This window comes from Felis catus, chromosome B1, assembly GCF_018350175.1.
Source record: "Felis catus isolate Fca126 chromosome B1, F.catus_Fca126_mat1.0, whole genome shotgun sequence".
NCBI lineage: Eukaryota > Metazoa > Chordata > Mammalia > Carnivora > Felidae > Felis > Felis catus.
The window spans coordinates 127,520,647-127,541,862 of NC_058371.1; the positions used below are offsets into that span (position 1 = coordinate 127,520,647).

The 21,216-nt window shown below is 35.2% G+C and overlaps 1 protein-coding gene and 1 long non-coding RNA gene across 3 annotated transcripts in view; one reads left to right on the top strand and one right to left on the bottom strand.

Annotated features, from left to right (window-relative positions):
• The window catches only part of LOC109499067, a 50,034-nt gene extending 37,156 nt beyond the window's left edge, over positions 1–12,878 (top strand). The window contains exons 2-3 of the long non-coding RNA XR_002156193.3: positions 9,922–10,125; positions 12,727–12,878. This is a non-coding gene — a long non-coding RNA (uncharacterized LOC109499067). The remainder of the gene's footprint in view (positions 1–9,921; positions 10,126–12,726) is intronic.
• GRID2 (glutamate ionotropic receptor delta type subunit 2) overlaps positions 1–21,216 on the bottom strand; it is a 1,434,457-nt gene that overhangs the window by 344,808 nt on the left and 1,068,433 nt on the right. For both annotated transcript variants that reach the window (XM_019829242.2, XM_045056096.1), the window contains exon 9: positions 19,142–19,243. In XM_019829242.2, the coding sequence (XP_019684801.1) occupies positions 19,142–19,243 (102 nt within the window). The remainder of the gene's footprint in view (positions 1–19,141; positions 19,244–21,216) is intronic.

Sequence of the window (21,216 nt, forward strand, 5' to 3'; positions counted from 1 at the left end):
AGCATAATGCAGGCTAGGGAAAAGTACAAGCTAGCATGGAATCCGTCCACCACTCCCACCCTCCCTCCCTACCCCCTGCCTGAGTGGGGCATGTATGATGTTCCTTGGACATTCCCAGGTACCCAAAAACAGGAAAGGGAAAAAGAAACAAACAAACAAAACACACAAATGGTTAAATTGAAAAGACTCTCCAAGAGTTTACAACAAAAAGGCAATCCCATCAAGAGCCTAAAGTCCAGGAACTCCCTTATTGTCTTAATGTTAATGTTTTGCTAGAGGGAAAAACAACCTTAGTTTCACAATAGCTAAACCTCCAGTGATCTGTGAGTCTTTAGCATATGAAAATCTCTTTGGAAACTTCCCTTTTGACTTTACCTCCAGCAAGTCCATGGTATATAACCATTCTTCACAACTCCAGCACAACTCTTTCTGCCCATGGGAACTGTCCCTGTGCTTTAATAAAATCACCTTTTTGCACCAAAGATGTCTTCAAGAATTCTTTCTTGGCTATCAGCCCATGAACCCCACCATCACCCCAAAACCTCATCAGTTTCTCAACCAATCATTCTTCCTCTCTCTCTTTCCACACTCCATAGTCTCAAACTCCTTTTCATTTCTAGAGTTACACACTCTGCTTCTGAATTCACACTTCAACTTTAGTCAGCATATTGATGGGATCACAGTTTTAGCACAAAGATTATTTTAAAGTGAAAACATTTAAAATCTTATCTGAACTTTCCTTATCTGACTAAAGCAGAGCCTCCTGAAACTTCAACTGCCATTAACCCTCCTCCAGGGGAGTTTCTTGCAAATTCCAGGAAGGAGACAGACTTTTCATTCCCTTTAGAATTAAACAAACAAACAATAGACCCTTCCTTTCTTTCCTTTTTGAAGGAAATCTGCCTTCAATTTGCCTTTTGAAGGAAATCTGCCTTTCCTTGTTAATCTGCCTACTGCCCCTTAATTCACAGGCCCTCCAACATTGGAACCTAAGAGGGTGGAGGAAAAGTTTCTCTCCCATCAGTCTCAAGTTCTTTTGTTTTTTTTTTTTTTTTGTTTTTTTGTTTTTTTGTTTTTTTCCTGAACAAAGATAGTCTCTTCCCTAAAAGGAGATCTGGAGAGAACAAGGCACTTAACAATTTCTCTAGGCCCATTCTATATCCTTTGTAGAAAATGTACTCACTATTTCTGCCACTGGCCTGCCTGATCTAAGGTTTTAAGAATAAGGTGACAGGTTTTCTATTTCTAGTGAGCTGAATGCTTTCTGAAGGATGTACCTTTTTCTTTTGATTTTATTACGAAGCACAGTGGGAAGCTTAAAAGAAAAGATCTCCTGCATAGAGGGCAGAAACATAACAGTAGAAAGCAGAAAGGTGCTGATATTTAAAAGAAAGAAACAAATCTATGGGGATTTACAAAATGTAGAGAAGTCTGAACTTAAAGCTACAAAGACTATTCTGTTTCACAAATTAATAAGCATATAAAAAAGATTACCTGAAATGTTATTAAAAATAATAATAAGACATAAAAATGACCTCTGTGCCAGCTCTTATCAGGGTTGTGGATATGAATTACAGGGTTGAATTAATTATGGAGACACATATTAAGGAATTAGAGGGAGATTCTGATAATTTACTGGAAAATATAAAGATGTAGAAAACTTTTTTTTTGTATTGCTATAGTTTAGTGTATAATAAATCAGAATACTTAGCCTAAACCATCCCTAACACTTATCCTGTCTATGACATCCTTCATAGAGCAAAAGTCACTTAGGAATGTCAAAAAATAAGCATTGGTCCTATTTATTCTTGCATTCCACAAACCGTCTTAGGTTTGTGTTCCCAAATGCAACGCTATGTGTATTAAAATGCATCTTGGTTCTTGGAGTTGATAACCAAAGGTCATTCTTAAAATTTGAAAGGACTAATAAAACAAAGGTGAGATATTTTTCAAACTCTTTGTTCTTGATGAGTGATCACTTTTTTATTCTCCTTGACTTTTAAAAAAGTAAAAGACCTTGCTTTCAAATGCTAATCAGTTTCTTCTTTCTTCCCCAATAGACTTCAGACCATTCTGCTTCAAATCTTCATTTTCTTGAGTGCTTTATTGACCATGGTCTTGGAGATTATATGTGGCTCAGAACAACATACAGCGTGTTATTTTTAACTTAACTGTGGAACACATTACTCTATATAAGAATCAGTGGGAAAAAATTAGTTTGAACATTTCATTTTCCCATTTCACACATCATGCCACTAGCAATGGTTAAAAATTTTTTAAAAAGAGGAGAAGAAAAATAAAATGAAAATAAATAAAATAATGTCTACCAAAGAAAAAAAAAACCCTTAAAAAAATATAAAGTTCATTTTCTCATGCTAACTTCCATCACCCAGAAAACCTGAAATTCTGGCTAAAAGATCTTAAACATGTAAGAATCACAGTTCTGTTTCCAGCATGATTGCCTTTCTGTTTCCAGGTTAAAATAATTAGTACACAGTTTACATGGAGATGTTGTGAAACGACACCTTAAAACCCAAACCTCTTTGTATTCCAACCGATCATTAAAAAACCCAAGGGGTGTATTCTAAAAGAGTATGCATTTGCCTTCCTTTCCTTGACCAACTTTTCCATTTCTGGGACCTCGATGCAGTATGGTGGTTCTCTCCTTGACTGACTCCTGCTTCCCTGGAGGGAGCTGAATTTGAATAGCTGGTTGTGTTCTGGAAGCTGACAGATGAGTAAGCTACTCCCATGTTGAATGCTTTTTGGAGGTATCTCTTCATTTCAGACTACCCTAGGGTCCCATTTAGTTCAACGGATACCGATTTGATAAATGGTTCCCTATTGGTCAAAACCTGTTCCTGTGTCCCTGAAAGAATCTTAATCCTACTTAAAGTCTAGCCCCTCACTGGAAAGGCTGCCATCCAACTCCATGGCTCTTTGAGAAGCACTGGGAAAGCATGCTAGGTTTTCTCAAAATTTATTTCCTTTGTAAACATAAATCTAATTATTACATTTTAATTCAAAACTGCTTTTCCTTACTGATTGGGAAGCGTTCTAAAACATAGGCAAAGACAACTTCCTGTGATTTTTTTTTTTCATGTGTTTATCCAAGGCTAATTTAGGTCAACTATGAAACAGCAGCACCATCAACATGCTATTAAAGTTCAAAAATGGCAGATGAAATATTCATCTTCTTGATAAGAAGCTGGACCTTTTGAGAGGTCAGGGCAACATTTAAGACACCAATATAACAAGATACATAGGACTATCCCACTTTATAGCTATCTAACTTTGTTCACCTAAATATCTATTAATTGCTACATATTTCAAAGATAAACACATGCTTTTCATATATCCTTTTAAAGTCTTGGTAGAAAAAGATCCCCCACCCCAAATGAAATCTTTTTCTAAAGTCTCTACATCATATGTGAGTTATGGGAATTGATCTGCTTCCTCTCATTTTTGCCCAGCTCTGTAGTTTCTCCATATGCATTTACAACCTATTACTCAGCCAAGACTCAGAATTTCTGCAAGTATTAATACCTCCTCAGTGGCTCCCTCTATTCCAGAGCATGTCCCTAAATTACCAACCACCTCAACCTTCCCAAACTTATAGCTCTAATTTCTAAATTCAGTGAGACTGACAAGCTCTGGTTTGGATTTATTCCTGTGCCTCTAGTATGGAAATTGCTCACCAGCCAGAAATCTGGGGTGATTATTGGGATCACTTAGTTGTTTCTAACCTCTTAGTGATCAAAATCCTTTTTCACCTGCTAACCAATGCTTGAAGGTTTTTCCATTCTTTGCTCAGTTTTCTAGTTGTTTAGAAGAACAACATAGTCTAGTACTTGTTCCTTTATCATGGGTGGTCAGGGAGTCAGACAAACACAAATTCAATGCTTAGTTTTTACCATATAGGTAACTTGAAGAAGTTATTTAAAAAAAATTTTTTTTTAAGGTTTATTTATTTTTGAGAGAGGCAGAGGGTTAGCAGAGGAGGGCAGAGAAAGGGAGACACAGAATCCAAAGGAGGCTCTAGGCTCTGAGCTGTCAGCACAGAGCCTGACATAGGGCTCAAACCCTCGAACCATGAGATCATGATCTGAGCTGAAGTCAGATGCTCAAGCAACTGAGCCACTCAGGTGCCTCTTGAAGAAGTTATTGAATTAGCTATAAGTCTAGGTCATATCAAGAAAATGTAAATAATAATCTTGAGGGTTCCAAGAAACCAGGAGATATTAAAATATGAAGAATAAGATTTTTAGTAAGTGTGTTCTAAGGGTTAGCTGGTAACATTATCTATAAGCTTTAATGATTATTAAGTCATTAATAGATTCCTTTTTGTAACTCCAAAGAGTAAACTCTATAGCGGAACCATCTCTCTAGTTTTTATTTTTATACTTATGTTTATTTCTGAGGAATTCTATTTAAGGACCGGTCTTGTGTTCTTGTAACTATGCTTAAAACCATTGAATTGGTGAAAGATAACTTAAAACATCAAAGTCACCTTGACATTTGAGCTTCTTTCAGATACAGTGGTATAATGCAATTCTGAAAGTGAAGTATAATATAGTTCATATAATTTTGTTTAGAATACTGCAGAAATTATGGAGGTTATATAGACCCACTGGGTCTACATCTTTGAATTTGCAAATGACTGTCAATATCTTACTAAACACCTGGAAACAACTAGTGAATCTATTTTTCAGAAGTAAATTATATAATACATCTCTGAAATATTTATTCATTATTAAGTCCGAGAGTTCAGTAGATGTGCTGGCAAGGCAAGCACAAGTCCGAGAGTTCAGGTTTCAGCTTCCAAAAGGAAAAACATCCGGTCATACATAGTTTCTCAGTGCAACAGTGATACTCACACATGTCTGCATGACAGCAATCATCTTAAAAATTGGTGTGATGAGAAAGAATAAGATATTGTCAAGCCATTGTCATGCATCAATTCTCATGATGATTTTATTCAGTCAGTACTGAAGTGAACACATATTCATGTTACTATAAATTACATCAGGTGCATAGGCCATCATTAGCATATAATCCTCAAGTGTCTGTTTATAAAAATCACATTCTTCCCTTTTCTCTCACATAAGATGGGTACAATCAGCAGAAGAGACAACAAAATATGTGCACATTACGGAGCTATGTTTACTGATTACACTGTTTCCATAACAAAAATGAGAACCATTTTATCTAAACTTCAGGCTAGATCAAAATTGTAATGATAGTATCTTTAACTTGATGCACCTTATCTAAATTATATCATGCTAACCTCATTTTCACAAGCAAATTTCTAATTGACTTGTCTCCAAAGGGGCTCTTAAAAAAATAACTTACACACAGGCTGCTGGAATTTTCAGCATTTCAATTTCACTTATTTCAGGAAACATTCATATTTACTTTTAGGATACTTTAAATTCTTGATGTCTGCATACTTTTACATATACTCTTTACATTGTGGCATACACCTTCCCTTCTACTTATGCCTTGATAATCCTTGCTCATCTTTCAAAATTAATTTGGTCATCCTTTTTTTAAGCCTCTCCCACTGTGCTGGAGTTGGATGCTTCTTTTATGTTTTCCCTTAACCCTCTGTGCATAAAAAGAACTAACACACACACACACACACACACACACACACACACACACACACATATACTTCCTAATGCCAGGCTGTTGTAAGTCCTTTGTTCTTTGCATGCATTAATTCCCTTAATTTTCATAGCAGCTCTCTGTGGTAGATAATATTATTTCCATTTTACAGATGAAGAAATAGAATCACAGAGAGTTGGAGAATTGGAGATTTCAACATAAACCGGTTCCAGATGTTTCTTTTCTTTTCTTTTTTTTTTAATTACTTCATTGAGATATAATATACATAGATATAATTCACTTTAAAGTGTTCACAATTCAGTGGCTTCAGTGTATTCACAGACATGCTACTACCACTGCAATCAGTTTTAGAACATTATTCCCCAAAGAACTCCAGTTCCTGTGGGGAATAAACTTAGGAATTCCCTGAGCTTGCACCAATGGGTTAACAAGGCATAAAGAATTAGAAAGCCATGGGACGTTCACACCCAAGTTTGGGTAAACAAGTTTAGATAAATAGGTATAGGCAAGGCAGGGCAAAGACCCCAGTATAGATAGGGAAGGACAAAGGCCTCAGTACAGGATAAAGGTATATGAGGTAAACAAGGTTAGGTATTCAGGGCAGAAACACCCCCAACTTAGTACAATAGCAGAAAGCTGCTTTCACAGAAAGGAAGGATCAAATTAGGTAAACAGGTAAATAGGGCTATAGACCGCTGCAGGGCAAAGTTGCCCAGAGCAGAGCTAATTAGCAAAACACAGGTGCCTTGTTGACCCAGAGGTAGTAGCATGCTCTGTCTTCCTTGTCCCCTAGACCAGTTTAGGTAAACAGAGGTGGTGTCTCAAGTCTGCTGTAAACAACCTTCTGCCCTGGTGCCAGGATTTTGGTTTGTATTAACCCAAACCCCTAACCCCACAGATCTTCATGCCCAGGAGTTAATGTTCACAGTTTCATTGTCTCTTTGTGCACGTCCATCACCATGTTTGTAAGCCTTCTGATCCTAATAAAAAAGGAGCAAGGACCCTTAATCAGGGCTCTTGTCTTCTCCTGGACATTAGCCATCTCTTGCTTTTTTAATTCTGCGTCCCGCTTTCTTGATGGACAAGAAAGAACTCCAGACCCAGAGTCGATGACAAGTTCCCCTTAGCCATTATATCCCAACCCCCTAATTTTCTCCAGCCTTAGGCAATCACTAATTTATTTTCTATGCCTATACATTTGCCTATTTTTGACATTTCACATAAAGGAAATCATATGATATGTTATCTATTGTAACTGGAATCTTTCATTTAGCATAGTTTTCAAGGTTGACCCATGTACCATGTTACTGATGCTTTATTTTATTTTATTGCCAAATAATATTCCATTTTATGGGTATACTGCTCTTATTTATCCATCCATCAGCTGATATACATTTGAGTTGTTTCCCCCCTTTTTTTTTGCTTTATTAATAAAGCTATGAATATTTGTGTGCAAGTTTTTGTGTGTACATAAGTTTTCATTTCTCCAGGGCATATATCTAGAGTGGAATACTATATAGTAACTCTGTTTAACCATTTGAGAAACTGTCAGACTGCTTTCTGAACCAGCTACACTATTTTATATTCTTACCAGCAAGGCATGAGGGTTCCAATTTTTCCACAACCTTGTCAACAATTGCTATACCTGTCTTTTTGATGTATAACCTTCCTAGAGGGTGTGAAGTGGTAGCTCATTATATTTTTTATTTGCATTTCTACAAGGGCAAATAGTTTGGGGAATCTTTTAATGTGCTTATTGACAATGTATACACATTCTTTGAAAACCTGTCTGTTGAGATCCTTTGCCTATTTTTGATTGGTTTATTTTTCTTCTTCATATTGAACCATTCCAACTTTATTGTTTATGTATAGATACATGATTTGCAAACATTTTTCTATCAAGCTGTGGGTTGTCTTTTCACCTCTTTTGATTCTGCCCTTTGAAGTATATGTTTTTAATTTTGATGAAATCCAACATTTTACTTTCCTGTTGATTGTGCTTTGAGTGCCATATCTAAGAATCTATTGCCAAAATAAAGTTACTAAAGTTACACCTATGTTTTCCTATAACAGTTATATAGATTTAGCTCTTACATTTAAGTGTATGTGATCCATTTGGAGTTAATTTTTATATATGATTTGAGGTAGGGATCTGAATTCATTCTTTTGCATGCGGCTACCTAGTTGTATTTGCATGATTTTTGAAAAGACTATTCTTCCCCCATTGAACGGTTTTGACACTCTTGTTTAAATTCAATTGACCATGGATATATGCATTAATTCTGGTCTCTCAGTTCTATTCCACTGATCTAAATGTCTATCTTTAACTAATAAGTTGCTATCTTAATTATTATAGCTATTAGTAAGTTATGAAATTGAGAGGTGTGTCTTCCAACTTTGTTCTTTTTCACGACTTTCTTTTGTTGCCTTTTTCCCCTTACACCGGTTCCGTTGCATTTCCACATGAATTCCACAAGAATCAGCTGGTTAATTATGGCAAAAAAAAAAAAAGGAGCTAGAATTTTGATAGGAATTTCACTGAATCTATAAATCTATTTGGAGAGTGTTGCCATTTTAACAATATTGAGTCTTCTAATCTATGACCACACAATATCTCTTCATTTATTTAGAATTTTTTAATTTCTTTCAACTATGTTCCAAAGCATTCAATGTACAAAAATTGCAGTTATTTTGTTAAGTTTATTCTTATTTTATTGTTTTTGATATATTTAAATGGAAGTGCTTTATTAATTTCCTTTTTATATTTTTCATTGCTAGTATACAAAAATACAATGGATTTTTGTCCATTGATCTGTACCCTAAAAAATTTTTGAACTCATTTATTAACTCTAACAGTGTGCATATGTGTATGTGTGTATGTACACACTTTGCTTTAGGGTTTTCTATATGTAAGATCATGTCATCTACAAATAGAGAAAGTTTTACTTTTTCTTTTCTAATATTACTCCTTTTATTTAACTTCCTTGCCTAATTGTGCTGGCTAAAACTTCCAGAACAATATTGAATAAGAATAGTGATAACTAATATCCTTGTCTTGTTACTGACCTTAGGAGAGGGAGCTTTTAGTTTTTCACCAGTAATATGACATTAGCTGATGAATTTTTTTTATAGATGTTCTTTCCCAAGTTGAGGAAATTCTCTTCTATTACCATATTATTGAGTGTTTATCATAAAATAGTGTTCGATTTTATTAAATTCTTTTTCCACATCTATTGAGATGGCTTTGTGGATTTATTCTTTTTTTTTAATTAATGCTGTATATTACATTGATTTTCAAAAGTTGAGCCAATCTTGCATTCCTAGGATAAATTCCACTTTTTATATGTTCCTTCAGTTAGTTTGCTAGCATTTTTTTGAGAATGTTTGTGTCCATATAGATATTGTGTCATATTCATTATAGTCATTAAGCTCTATGAATCACTGGCTGATTGCTTTATTGTTTTCAGTAATGTCCTGGGTCAAAAATTGCTCATTTCTTTGAACAAAATTTTATTTTTGAAGTCAGACTTTAAAATTCATTCTGACTCCAGTAAGTCTATTTTTAGCTATCTCTTTCCCTGGTTTTCACTGGTGAACTAGTTGGCTTATAACTTAGCTTGTTGCTCTTAATTAAGAGCATTAGACTTAATTTCCCTATACTGTTTCAAATAATTGGAGAATGCTTAGGTGCTCTCTTTTCTTATGGACTGTATCTTCCCTAAGCAAATTCTTTGTGCCACTACCCTGAGTACTGGGTTGGGTGGAAGCCTCTGGTCTTCTCTACTTCCCTTTGTTGGCTTGGAACCTCTGGCCTTGGAGCAAGCTGGAGTGATAGAGATCAAGGTCCCAGTATTCCAGGCCTGCTACACCTGCAGCAAAACCTGCATCCTGGTGGTGGGAGCTACATGGAGAAAGAGAGCCCCCAAAATGTTGCCCGCTGTCACCAGGAATTTAGCCTCTTCAGATTGGAGATGGAAGGTACAAGAAATGCTAACTGCCTGTCCCTCCAGATAAAATAATTCTTGATTGGGAATTTAGGGGCAGGAGAACCCTGTCTTCTTGGGATAACAGCTTGGAGTGGAGCTTCCATCAAATTAAGTAGGGCAGGGGGTGAGGTAGAAGAAGAAGGAGTGGGATGACGTTCAGATGTGACAGACTCTTGTTCTTACTGAGTTTTAGATTTTCTTGAATAAGTGTTACTTTATTTTCTGTATGCCCTTAGAAAAATTTCCAGACTTTAAATGACTTTATTTATTAGTTTGTTTATTTGTTTACTTGCTTAATTTTTTGAAGCTTTGGCTGTTTTGCTAGGAAGTGGGTCCATGAACTCCTCACTCTGCCAACTTGGAGGTGGAACTTCTCCACTGGAAATTTCCCCAGCCAGAGATGCCATTTTTGCCTGAAGCCCTGAACCAAACTGCATTATTTATTAACTCTTCCAAAGGAGCTCTCTTCAGACATTGCTGTAGGAGCTATGGAGCTTGCCACCTGCCTGCTGTGAGTACTTGTCCAGTGGAGTCTCTTGTCACACTTACTCTCTCAGCCCCTAACTTTGCCTCTAGTCTCAGAAGGATGACAAGCTGAGACCTCAAGAAAGCTTAAATCTCTGTGGGGGTTCAAAATGATGAAGGTCTTTCAGTAGCAAAAACAAGGCTACGTCTTCAGCAAAAAAATGAGGACAATGAATTTCAGGGCTATTACCAAGGCATTTTTTTTAAGTTATCTATTAATATAGAATGTATTTAAAGCTAACTTGGAATCAAACACAATTTTCCTATGAGACAGTATAATTAGATACACAGGCTTCTAGAAATGTTTACAGTTTATAATCTGGGGCTTTTTTTTTTCAGGTATTTTTTGTTGCTACTGCCCATTTTTCCTCTACTAAGTACAAACTTCACTAGCAGGAGAGTTGTGGTGGCTCTCATTAGCAGGTTTTCAAATTAAGGTAACAGTAACTGGGCCTAAAAGTCATGATTCTGCAATTTATGTGTCTTTTTCCACCTTAGGGTCTTTTAAATAATTTCCCACAAAAATCTAAAGATTGATGGCAATGATTAATTAGGCTTTTGTGATCACTCATTCACACTTCTTCTTTTCTTCAGTTAATTTACACGTCATTGTTCTACTGCAGACACAATACATCTTATATTTAAAAACACTGTGTACATTGCTAACTGCTTTCACATAATTTAACCTATTCACTCATAAAAACCTATTTGATCTCATTAAAGGCCAGTTTCATTATTCCCTTTTTACAGACAGAAAAATGGAGGTTGAAAATAGCTCCTTGGTTTCCATAAATTAAATAATCCATTAATTGAAAGCAGGAACTTGAACTGACATCTTTTGACTGGTAAGGTCAGAACTCTTTGTAGTAAATGCTAAATGCTTTGTATGAGTGTTTGAGGAGAGACGACTAGGTGGAAAAAAGGCAATGAAATAGGCTGAAATACTTCCAGTAAGAAAAGTAATCACATGTTATTTACTCTTTTGTTAAAATGTGCATCCAGAAGAAAATAAGTGCACTCCTTGATCTTATACTGACATACATAAATTATTATTTCTAAACTTCACACTTTCTTGTATATTGTACAAATTGAGAATATGTTTGCTACACATCGGTCACAATATCCCTTAACATTAACAACAACAACAACAAAAAAACCCCAAGAAAACAAATGTAGGGGCTCTTGGGTGGCTCAGTCGATTCACTGTCCAACTCTTGATTTTGGCTCGGGTCATGATCTCGTGGCTTGTGACATCAAGCCCCATGTTGGGCTCTGTGCTGACAGTGCTGGGCCTGCTTGGGATTCTCTCTCTCTCCCTCTCTGCCTTTCCTCCACTCCTGTGCATGCTCTCTCTCTTTCCCTCTCTCTCTCAAAATAAATAATAAACATTAAAAAATACATTTTAAAAACCCTAGATTTATTTATTTGTATTTAATATAAGAATGTTAAATAAATTTCTGAAGAGGCACAGTCCAAGAGAAAAAAAAAAGAGGTAGGTTTTTCCTTCTATTTGGATTGCCCTTTCCTTAAAATACCATGCTCTTTTTCTCTTTGTCCATTATCCTGATTTTGTCTAATTCTATACTTTCTGCAGAATGTGGGACAATGAATTATGAAGTATCAGTGCACTTGTAAGTGAAAATATTGTGGGGAGAAAGGGCTAACAATGACTGCTCCTAAGACCAAGAGAATATTAAATGATTCAAGATTATTTGTAACTTCTCATCACATATGACCTTGCTATTTCTGATACAAATGATTCTTGATGTTTTGAGTTAAACATTTCTACTTCTTTACCTTAAAAGCATATAGTTATTTGAAAACACTGTAAGTGGGTTAACTTATTTCCTAGTGTCAACTCTGTCAAAAGACTTAATAGCTTTGATTCTTTTGATTTCTGAAAATAATTATTTAAGTTCTTTGTATTTAATACTGTGTCTACCTGTAAAATTTTAAGTTCAGATCAAAATTATAGAGTTTCTGGGTAAATAGTTGGTCAAATAGCATACAGATTATATGATTTTATTCCTATTGATTTGGGACTTTAATAGTCCAATAATATAACATGAGTTTTATTTATGTGAAACCACCTTGTCACCCTTGTTTTCTCTTCATCTTCCACCCTCAAAGATTTTCTGTGAGACACTTAGGATATACATAAAGATCCTTCACATTTTGAGATCTACACCTCAGGTAGCTCTCTGTCAAAGAAGCAGTTCCTTTGTCCCATTCATTAGTGTCTTTATTTGGGTGTTGCCAATATTTCCCAGTAAATGTCATGTTCTATGACAGCAGTAACCATGCTATTTTGTTACCTCTGCATCCCTAGCACCTAACATAATGCCTGTCATAGAGAGGATGCTGAATCAATACAATAATTCTGACTTAGTGTATCAGTAAATGGTTGGAAAAGCTAAGGAGACACAATGGGAACACTAGGACATGATTATCTGAGGAGGCAGAGAGGTAGCAGGTATCTACTCCTGCCTCCCTCACTAAGATGATCAGAGGGAGGAAATTCTGGGAGAAGGAGTAAATGGCTTAGAAATCTACAAAAATTGAATGCTGTGCTTTTTCATCCATTTAGGCTTTGACTGCTAAGGAGTGATGGACCTAGCCATGGTGTTTGGAGCTCTGGGAAGTATGAGAAAACAAGATGTTCTTCAGAAGGAACAGTGAAAACCAGGAGGCTTAGTGACTTGTTCAGGGTGTAAATAAAACAAAGGGGTCTCTCCACCATTCCATCAAAATTGTGTGATTGGTTCACCAAGGTGTAATAAAGGGAAAAATATTCCAGATGAAATCCCACGCTGAAAAAAGAATACCTGTCACTTTAGGCTGTCCTTTGCCATCTCTCTTAGAAATTTGGACCTAGTGAATGGAAATCAAAGAATGAGGAATCTTAAGACCACCTAATTATAGTCTTGCCTATTCAAAGGAATAGTTTTGTGTGCACACCTGTTCTTATTTTTTGTAATTACATATAGTTTTTTAATTTGTTTCCTTTTCTTTGTTTCCTTTCCTCTCTCTCCAGTCCCTGCCCCTCAGCCTCACCACACACACACCTTCAGTCTATCTGAATGTTTTGATTTGTTCATTCAACAAATAGTTCTTGATCTACTTTTATATACCAGGCATTTTAAGTGAAACCAACTTTGTGTCTTATTGTTACTTATAGTTGAAAGGGAGAATATAACATTAATGAAATTACTACAAGAAAAAAAGAGTTACAAAGATTTCTGAATGAAAGAACACAACAAAATAAGGAATTAAAATGTCCTATAAAGCCATGAGGTCATTCCTAGATGTCATTGCAGAGATTAGATCATAAAAATAGTGTGACATCTGTCCTTTTCTATTTCTCTCTATATATTTCTCTCAACCTTATTATTCTTTTTCAGTCTCTCCAAAAATGTATTTAATTCTGAGTCCTTCACATACAGGTTCTACTTTCTGATAGAAAACTTAATAATTTTGATAAAATGGTTTATTTAGAGTTCCTGGAAAGTAGAGACTGTATCTTACTTATCTTTGCCTCTCCGGAATTTAGCACAATGTTTAGCTTAAAATGTAAGCTCAGTAAATACTTGAGTCAAGGCTAATGGTTTATAGTTTGTTTTACCTTCCTCTGATCTCAGACAACATGTAAATTTTCAGTGGGAAATAAGGCCTGGTGAAAAAAAAAATCCAAGAAGTGAGACTAATAATAGGTAAACATTTTATGAAAAGGAAATTACTCTTAAAACGATTACTCAGTTGGTGGCTGCCTGCCAAACCCCTCTTATGGTGATTTGCTTGGGGAAACTTACCATCTCTCAACACATAGTTTGGACTTTGCTTTATGTGGTATTGGTTTAAGATGAGCTGCTTTTGTGTATTCTATTTCCTACTTTTAGAGCTATGACTCTAATGGCAGTTTTAGTTTGGATAGTAATTTTTTAATTGCTATTATTCCCTTTTTTAAAAAAAAATTGGCTTCATTTACTAATGTTATTTCTTTTCTTTTGGAAGAATTCTTTAAAATAGTCTCTCTCTTTATGATGGCTTCTTGCCCAGTTTTGTTGAATTCAACTTTCCAGGAATATCCATTAACTTAATTAATTTTATAAAAATACCCTCTCTATATTATTTAATCTAAAATGTTTTCAATTATAAAATGCACAGTTGTTTTTCCTACCACAAATAAAGATAAAATATGCTGTCAAATATAATTGCAAGGAACCATTAATTGAAAGATGCACCCTGATTTCACAGATATTAAAATGTTAAAAATTGTATGGTTTTGAATTTATAAAATACAGAGAAATCACCACCACAGCTTTACCATCAATTTCCCATCATGTATTTATACAAAGTTTTAAAATTATTTCTACGGTAATGGCAAAGGAATATTATATTGCATATTTAATGTAGGACAATGGTATTGCATTAAAAAAAAATTCTGACAGCTTTAGAAGATGCCTGATAGAATAGAACTCCCAAAAGTCAGTATGTTTGTCTGTTTTGTATGTACTCCAAGCACCTAGAATAAGGCACTCAATAAGTATTTCTCAAATGAATTTCTGAGTGAATTCATGTTTCATTAGCCATGGCTGTTTCACAGCCATGTGTCTGTTTTAAGCAAAACCAAATACTTATTTAAAATAAGTATTAATCAGCGAGCTCCTTCTAAATGCCAGTTTATGTTTTTCAGGTATCTTGAAATGCATAGTTTCTCAAGCCTTTCTTTTCACTTGTTGCCAAATTCTTTCCATTGTATTTTTGTAAGTATTAGAATGATATTTACAACTCTGATGTTTCCAACAACAATTTGTGAATTGCCATGAAAAAAAATTGAATGAAATAATTGCTCATTTATGGTTATCCACAGTTGGACTATTTTGAAAGTTAAAAGGTAAAAACAAATCTTAGTAAGTGCCTTGTAGTAATACACTTGGTCCACTTGATAAAAAGTAGAGATTAGTGGGCCAAATATAAAAACAAAAAGTTTAGAAAAGGACTCAGCTTGTAGAGTCTGAATTTATTCTCATTCTATCTTTTCCTCCATTTCTAAGACATTTATGTAGCTTTGGTGATGGCTGATTATAGGTATCCATATGTGACACTATTTAGAAATAGTCTCCGAAGTTATCAATCCCATAACATTTGGAACCCTCACGTGTCAAGAGTTATATTTAATTTAAACCTAACATGAGTTCGTTCTGATTCTTAAGGCAGAATACAAAAGAGGCTAAGGACATGGCCTCCGGAACTCAGATCTCTGGGTTTGAAACTTATCGGTAGCTCTTGTTAGCTATATGGTCATGGAAATTCAGTGAACATTTTTGTGCCCTATTTTCATCCTTCTAATGTCATTACTACATCTTTTGTAGGGTTTTGATAAGGACTAAATGACACACTAAAGTTTTTAACAGATCCTTTCAAATAGTAGACGCTGATGTTGGTTGTCCCTATTTCCCCTCTGGATCCACTATGTCTTTCACTGCCCTGCTTTGTGTCCTGGCACTCTGACCTTCGTGGTCTTCCTTACTTAGGCTCTCTTGCCCTCTGACGCTGGTTAGATTTTCAACTGAAAACAATGAAGGGATGGAAAGACAGGAGGAGTGAAATTGAGGTAACCTCTCTTTTCACTTCCTCACTGCCTGATTGTGGTTTGGCTGTGACTTTCTCCATTCTCTTGCCATGTGGAAGTTCACAGCTATTACTGAACGGTCTTCTCTCCCATGGTTCTAGCTATTGCTAAATCTGTTAGTATTACTTCCTCCTCATGCCCCATCAGGGCAGTCAAGCAAGACTTGCTGTGCATCTAGGTCCTGGTGCTTCAACACTCTTGTTGATTCCTTTAACCATAGGAATTTATTTGACTCTTTCTAATTAACCATTTGTATGTACCATTTATTTTCTAATGGGATCATACATGGTATGGTGCTGAATTATTTCATTTAAAATAAATATCAGAGCAAATCATAAGAGACTCTTAAATACAGAGAACAAACTGAGGGTTGATGTAGGTGGGGAAATGGGTGATGGGCATTGAGGAGGGCACTTGTCGGGATGAGCACTTGGTGGTGTATGTGTGTGGGTGATGAATCACTGGATTCTAGTCCTGAAGTCAAGTCTACACTGTATGTTAACTAACTTGAAAATAAGTAAATAAATAAAAAATAAGTTATCAGATTATTCCTTTTAAGTCCATGAACTATCATTAATAGTGATAAGAATGGGGGCTTCAAAATTTAGGTAAAGAAAATCAATTTTATTAACCTGTGTGTCATTATAGCAGAAATGTCCTCAGCACTAAAGGAAGTATGTGTCACACTGGGATCAGATTGCCGTTAGGATGCAATAAAACCTGAAAGACCTCCCCTCAAAAGCTTTACACAGGAATCCTTCCTCCTCCTTCTCCCTTGTTGACAGCATTGAAAGCAAGTACATGGAATACAAGAAAGTGGCATTTACATGGTCAAATCAAGTTTATTAAAAAGAAATCTAAGTTTCAGGATTTAGTCAAAATTTTGGAGTTGCTGGGTGGGTTGAGGGGACAGTGATTCTTAGTGTCGGTGGTAGAAACCTGTGAGGCCATGTAAGTAAGAGTGGGACTGGTAGAGTGTTTGTAGGAAATAAATAAGAAAGTCATGGCTGGTTTCCACTCAAACAGGAATTATGGGAAGAAACAGTAAGCCTACCAAACTATAAAGTACAATGGCTGCATATTGTGGGAGAGTAACAAGTACAAGGACCTTTTACGTAACTGATAAATCCACATTTCCTCACAGAGGACCTGGGGAAACACTGTTTCCATATTTCCACTCACTAACCATGTTTGGGATCTGTGCAGGGCTAATCTTACAGGTAACAGTGACCATTACTAGTCATGAAGGTGAGACTGAGGCATGCACGCATTACCACTGTGTAAAGGAGTAATACCATTTCATGCACAAAATCGCAATCATTTTGTTCAGCCTGGAAATGAATTTAAAATAATTGGCCATATGAAGGTTTCCTATTAAACTCACTGTCATCTTACTCAGAGTTACGGATTTTTAACTCTCAAGTGAAGTAAAATCCTATAGATACCTCAATTCTCACACATATCACAGGAAGAGTAGAGAAGGGCACAGTATAATGTTAAGAGGGAAGAAATTAAGAGGTCTAGAGTCAGTCAGACTTCTTGGAGTTGAATCCTAACTATCTCTGCTACTTCCTATCAGTATATCCTCCACATTTTTTTCCAACCAACTCCTGTATGTCCCAGTTTCCTCTTCCTCATCCTTGGAATCAGAAAATTATCTATTTCTTGGAAATACTGTGAAGACCCAATAAAATAATACAGACAAAAAACTTCATAAAGTACCTGGCATATAGAAAGTACTTAATACTTCTTGGTTGTATTATTTTGTATATGCATCTCCCAACAAGATTCTATGTATACCTTGAGGTATGGATATACCTATAAGGTGAATATATATACCTATTACATAGGTATATGTATTATTCATTTTATATCCATTACCGAGTCTATTGTATAGTAAAGTATTAAATTAATATTTGCTTAGTGACTAAATGAAGCTAGCTTGCTTTAGAAATATGAATCTCAAAGACAAAAACAAAGCATGTGTATTTTTTTTTTATTGAAGTTGTCTCCTGAGATTTCATGTTAATAACTAGAGAGGACTATTAATAGTTCACTGCACTTTAAATGTCTTTTTTTTTTTTTTAGTATTAGCACATCAATGCATATGCATAACACAGCCTTGGGCACATACAGAAGCACCATTACCTTCAAGTTGTCAAGTACTCATAATATAATTATTTGGTGAAGAAGCAAACATCTTATCAAAATAATAACTAGGAATAAATTATAGGTACCAAAAAGGGGGATAGACTACTCATTTGAATGTAGTCTTATAGAGAATATCACAGGTCTTTTTTTAAATAATGAAATTATGCGGAGTCTACTTAACTGTTATTAAACAATTTATAAGGGGCAGCTATTGCTGTTATAAACTTTGATACTCAGTTGGCATCAGTTTGTCAAAAAGACTGTGTTTCTTCCATCTACTAATTCTATAATTTAGCCTATAGAAAAAAAAATTTTTCAAGTTTAAAAACAAGTAGGCTTTTCTGAAGAAAAAGTTCACAACTATGGACATTTTGAAATTTACTATAAAGTAGCATAAACCTAAACACACAGAAATAGCAAGGGAAAATTCATATCTTCCTGCTGTATGGCTATTTACACAGTATCCATTTGAGTATATTGCTGGTTAAAATATTTCTACCAACATGTAATTTTTTATGTATATTAGAAGAGAAAATAATATACAGAATAATGATAATAGTTATCATTTGATTTTCTGAGTGAATGTAATTGTAATAATTATTTTATATGTATAGTTCACAGAATTTACATGTAACACTCACAAAATCAATAGTTGGTAAGCTTCATAAAGACAGAATCACATCTATTTCTTCATTCATCAATGTCCCCAGTAATCAGCACTGAGCTTGAAAACAGTCGATTCTCAATAAATATTTATTAAACAACTGGATGATAAACAACTTTCTTTGAAGTAGGTTCTTCCTAGAAAAGCACTGTATTCTGCCAATGTTTTAGTATTACTAAATTACTGCATTTGGTCAACTCTACCCTTGTTTGGCATGATCACCCTCATTTGTGCATGCTTTCAGTGAGAGAATGTCTGAGGGAGACCTTGACTTTACCACGTGTAGGAAACCTCAGAAGGATGGAAATTGGGCCTAAAGTGTCTGAGAAAGTTACTGACGAAAGCACTGTAATTAAAAGTAAAGCCTGCAAAAATCTGACTCTGATCCATATAAATTGAAGGTTGGAAAATATGATCGTTGCAATATCTTAGAAAGCATAGTCAGGATTTGTTAAATGCTCTTTTAAGATGATGGCAGGACTTAATAAAACATAGAAAAACAAAGCATACAGTAACTTCTAGAAGCCAAAACCACAAGGCTCCGATAAGACTTACCAGAACAGTCACCACACGGAGAACCACTCCACGCATGTTATTCTCCAGTTTCTTGTCAGTCAGTGACCCGTTCAGCCCTGTGACAGGATTCCAGCACCCAAGCTGAAAGATGAAATAGCTTGGTCACTTTCCCCACTGAAGAACAATCCAATCACCTCGGCAAAGATCTTTCAGAAAATCGTGTGATGTCCCTCAGAATAACTGGTACAGGAAGGGTCCTGCATAGGTTTTTCCTTTTAATAGCAAATGAAGCAATCAGAAATTCCATTTCCTGCCTTTAAGTATCACTCTATGGCATATGACAGTATCCAATATGCTTTAGCAGACTCACTGAGGACATACGACTTAACAAGGAGTTATAAATACACCAATAACTCAATCCCAGTTATGCACTAATTGGAAAAATAATAGTGCATATAATTTTAGTATAATGTCTGTTCTAATAGATCAGTTATTGCACACGTTAGATTTCCTTATAATTTCAATGGTTTTAATTAGATATTACACTGCTTGTATTAGAAAAACTACAAGATTTTTAATACGGTTAGAAGGGTTACTGCTTTTAGTTGAGGGAAAAAGTCATGGATATAGCTTTGTTGTTTTCAAATATTCATAGTACATACAACAATATAATTTGCCTTTTTTGTCAGTGCTATCAATTTCCTGGGGATATTTTGGCAGCAGCCTTTCCCTTAAAGTCTTGCAATGATTCACTGCTCTTTACACTCCAAATACTGATTTAATTTTACATCCTCATGCAGTTCTTATCTCTTGTAATATCCAAATCTAAGGGCTACCATTTTTAAAATCACTGCCTCTAAATCACAAGGGGATAAAAATTGATGACTCTCAATTCAGAAATGAGAGAAAAAAAAGAGATGTTGTGACTTGAATTAGCAGATAACTCAGTGAGCAAAGCTGCAAAGAATGCTGTAATACACATCTTGGGAAGAAATGCCATGCTATTAATTCTGATACCAGATCCACGAGCCTTCACTTTTGGGAACCTATCCATATTTGCATGCTTTAAAAATGTAACAGACCTTCAGTCATATTTGGAGACTGTTCTGATTGACTGAATGGTTTATAGGGAGCCCTGGTTATTTCTGTGGCTTCCTCCTGAAAGCTGATTTATTTCCTCGTATTGCATTGTGTTTGTGGTTTCCAGAGTTGTTGACAAACTGGCAAGTCTCCTTCACAAATAAAAGATTTAGGTGCTTCCTATTAAAACTCAAGTTTCTCTGTGAGTCCCCAAAAGGGCTTTAATTAAGAAACCTGAAATGTGCATAGATCTAAAAAGAAAGTATGTCACAATATAAACAAAAAGCCAGCTTTTCCTGTATTAAAAGAATTTGGAAAAGCCTGCTAATTGTAGGTTTCAACTATAAAAGCACATTAAATTCATACAATGGTATGCCATTCTTAGTTACCTAAAAAGTCTAATTAGAACTTAGATCCCATTAGCAAATCCAAATGTGTCGAAAGCCTAATTATCAGGGATATTGTAGTCCTCTCGTCACATTTAAAACCTTATGAAATTTCTTTTGAGTTTTTGTTCTCTTCTGAGGTCAACCAGAGTCTATGCCCAATTACATTCCTTGATGTGCGCTTTTTCTAGTAACTTTTCAAGATTTTATTTTCTTAGATGAATTAATATTGGCGGAAACAGTGATTTACAACCGTTAAGTGGAGACCTAGCACACTATCCACCTTCTACAATTCTATCACTTAATTCTAAGCTTAATGGATAGCTTTTAGGACATCATCTTGTTCAAGGTAAACATGTCTAAGCTGCCAAAGTAAATATAAGGATTTCTTTCTTTTTTTTTTTTTTTTTTTTTTTTTTTTTTTTTTTGTCTGCCTTGGTGAATTGACTGTCGGTTTGCCTGAATAAATGCCATCTATTAATGCAAACTTGATCGTAGCATTTTGGTATATGGACTGGTCAAAATATTTACCACTGGAATAACAACAAAACTCTCTCAGCATTTTGTTTCAACAATGCTCTGGACAAATATTTAAAAATATATAATCTCCAGCTTCTTCTTAATTATGTCTTCCTTTAAACATAACTA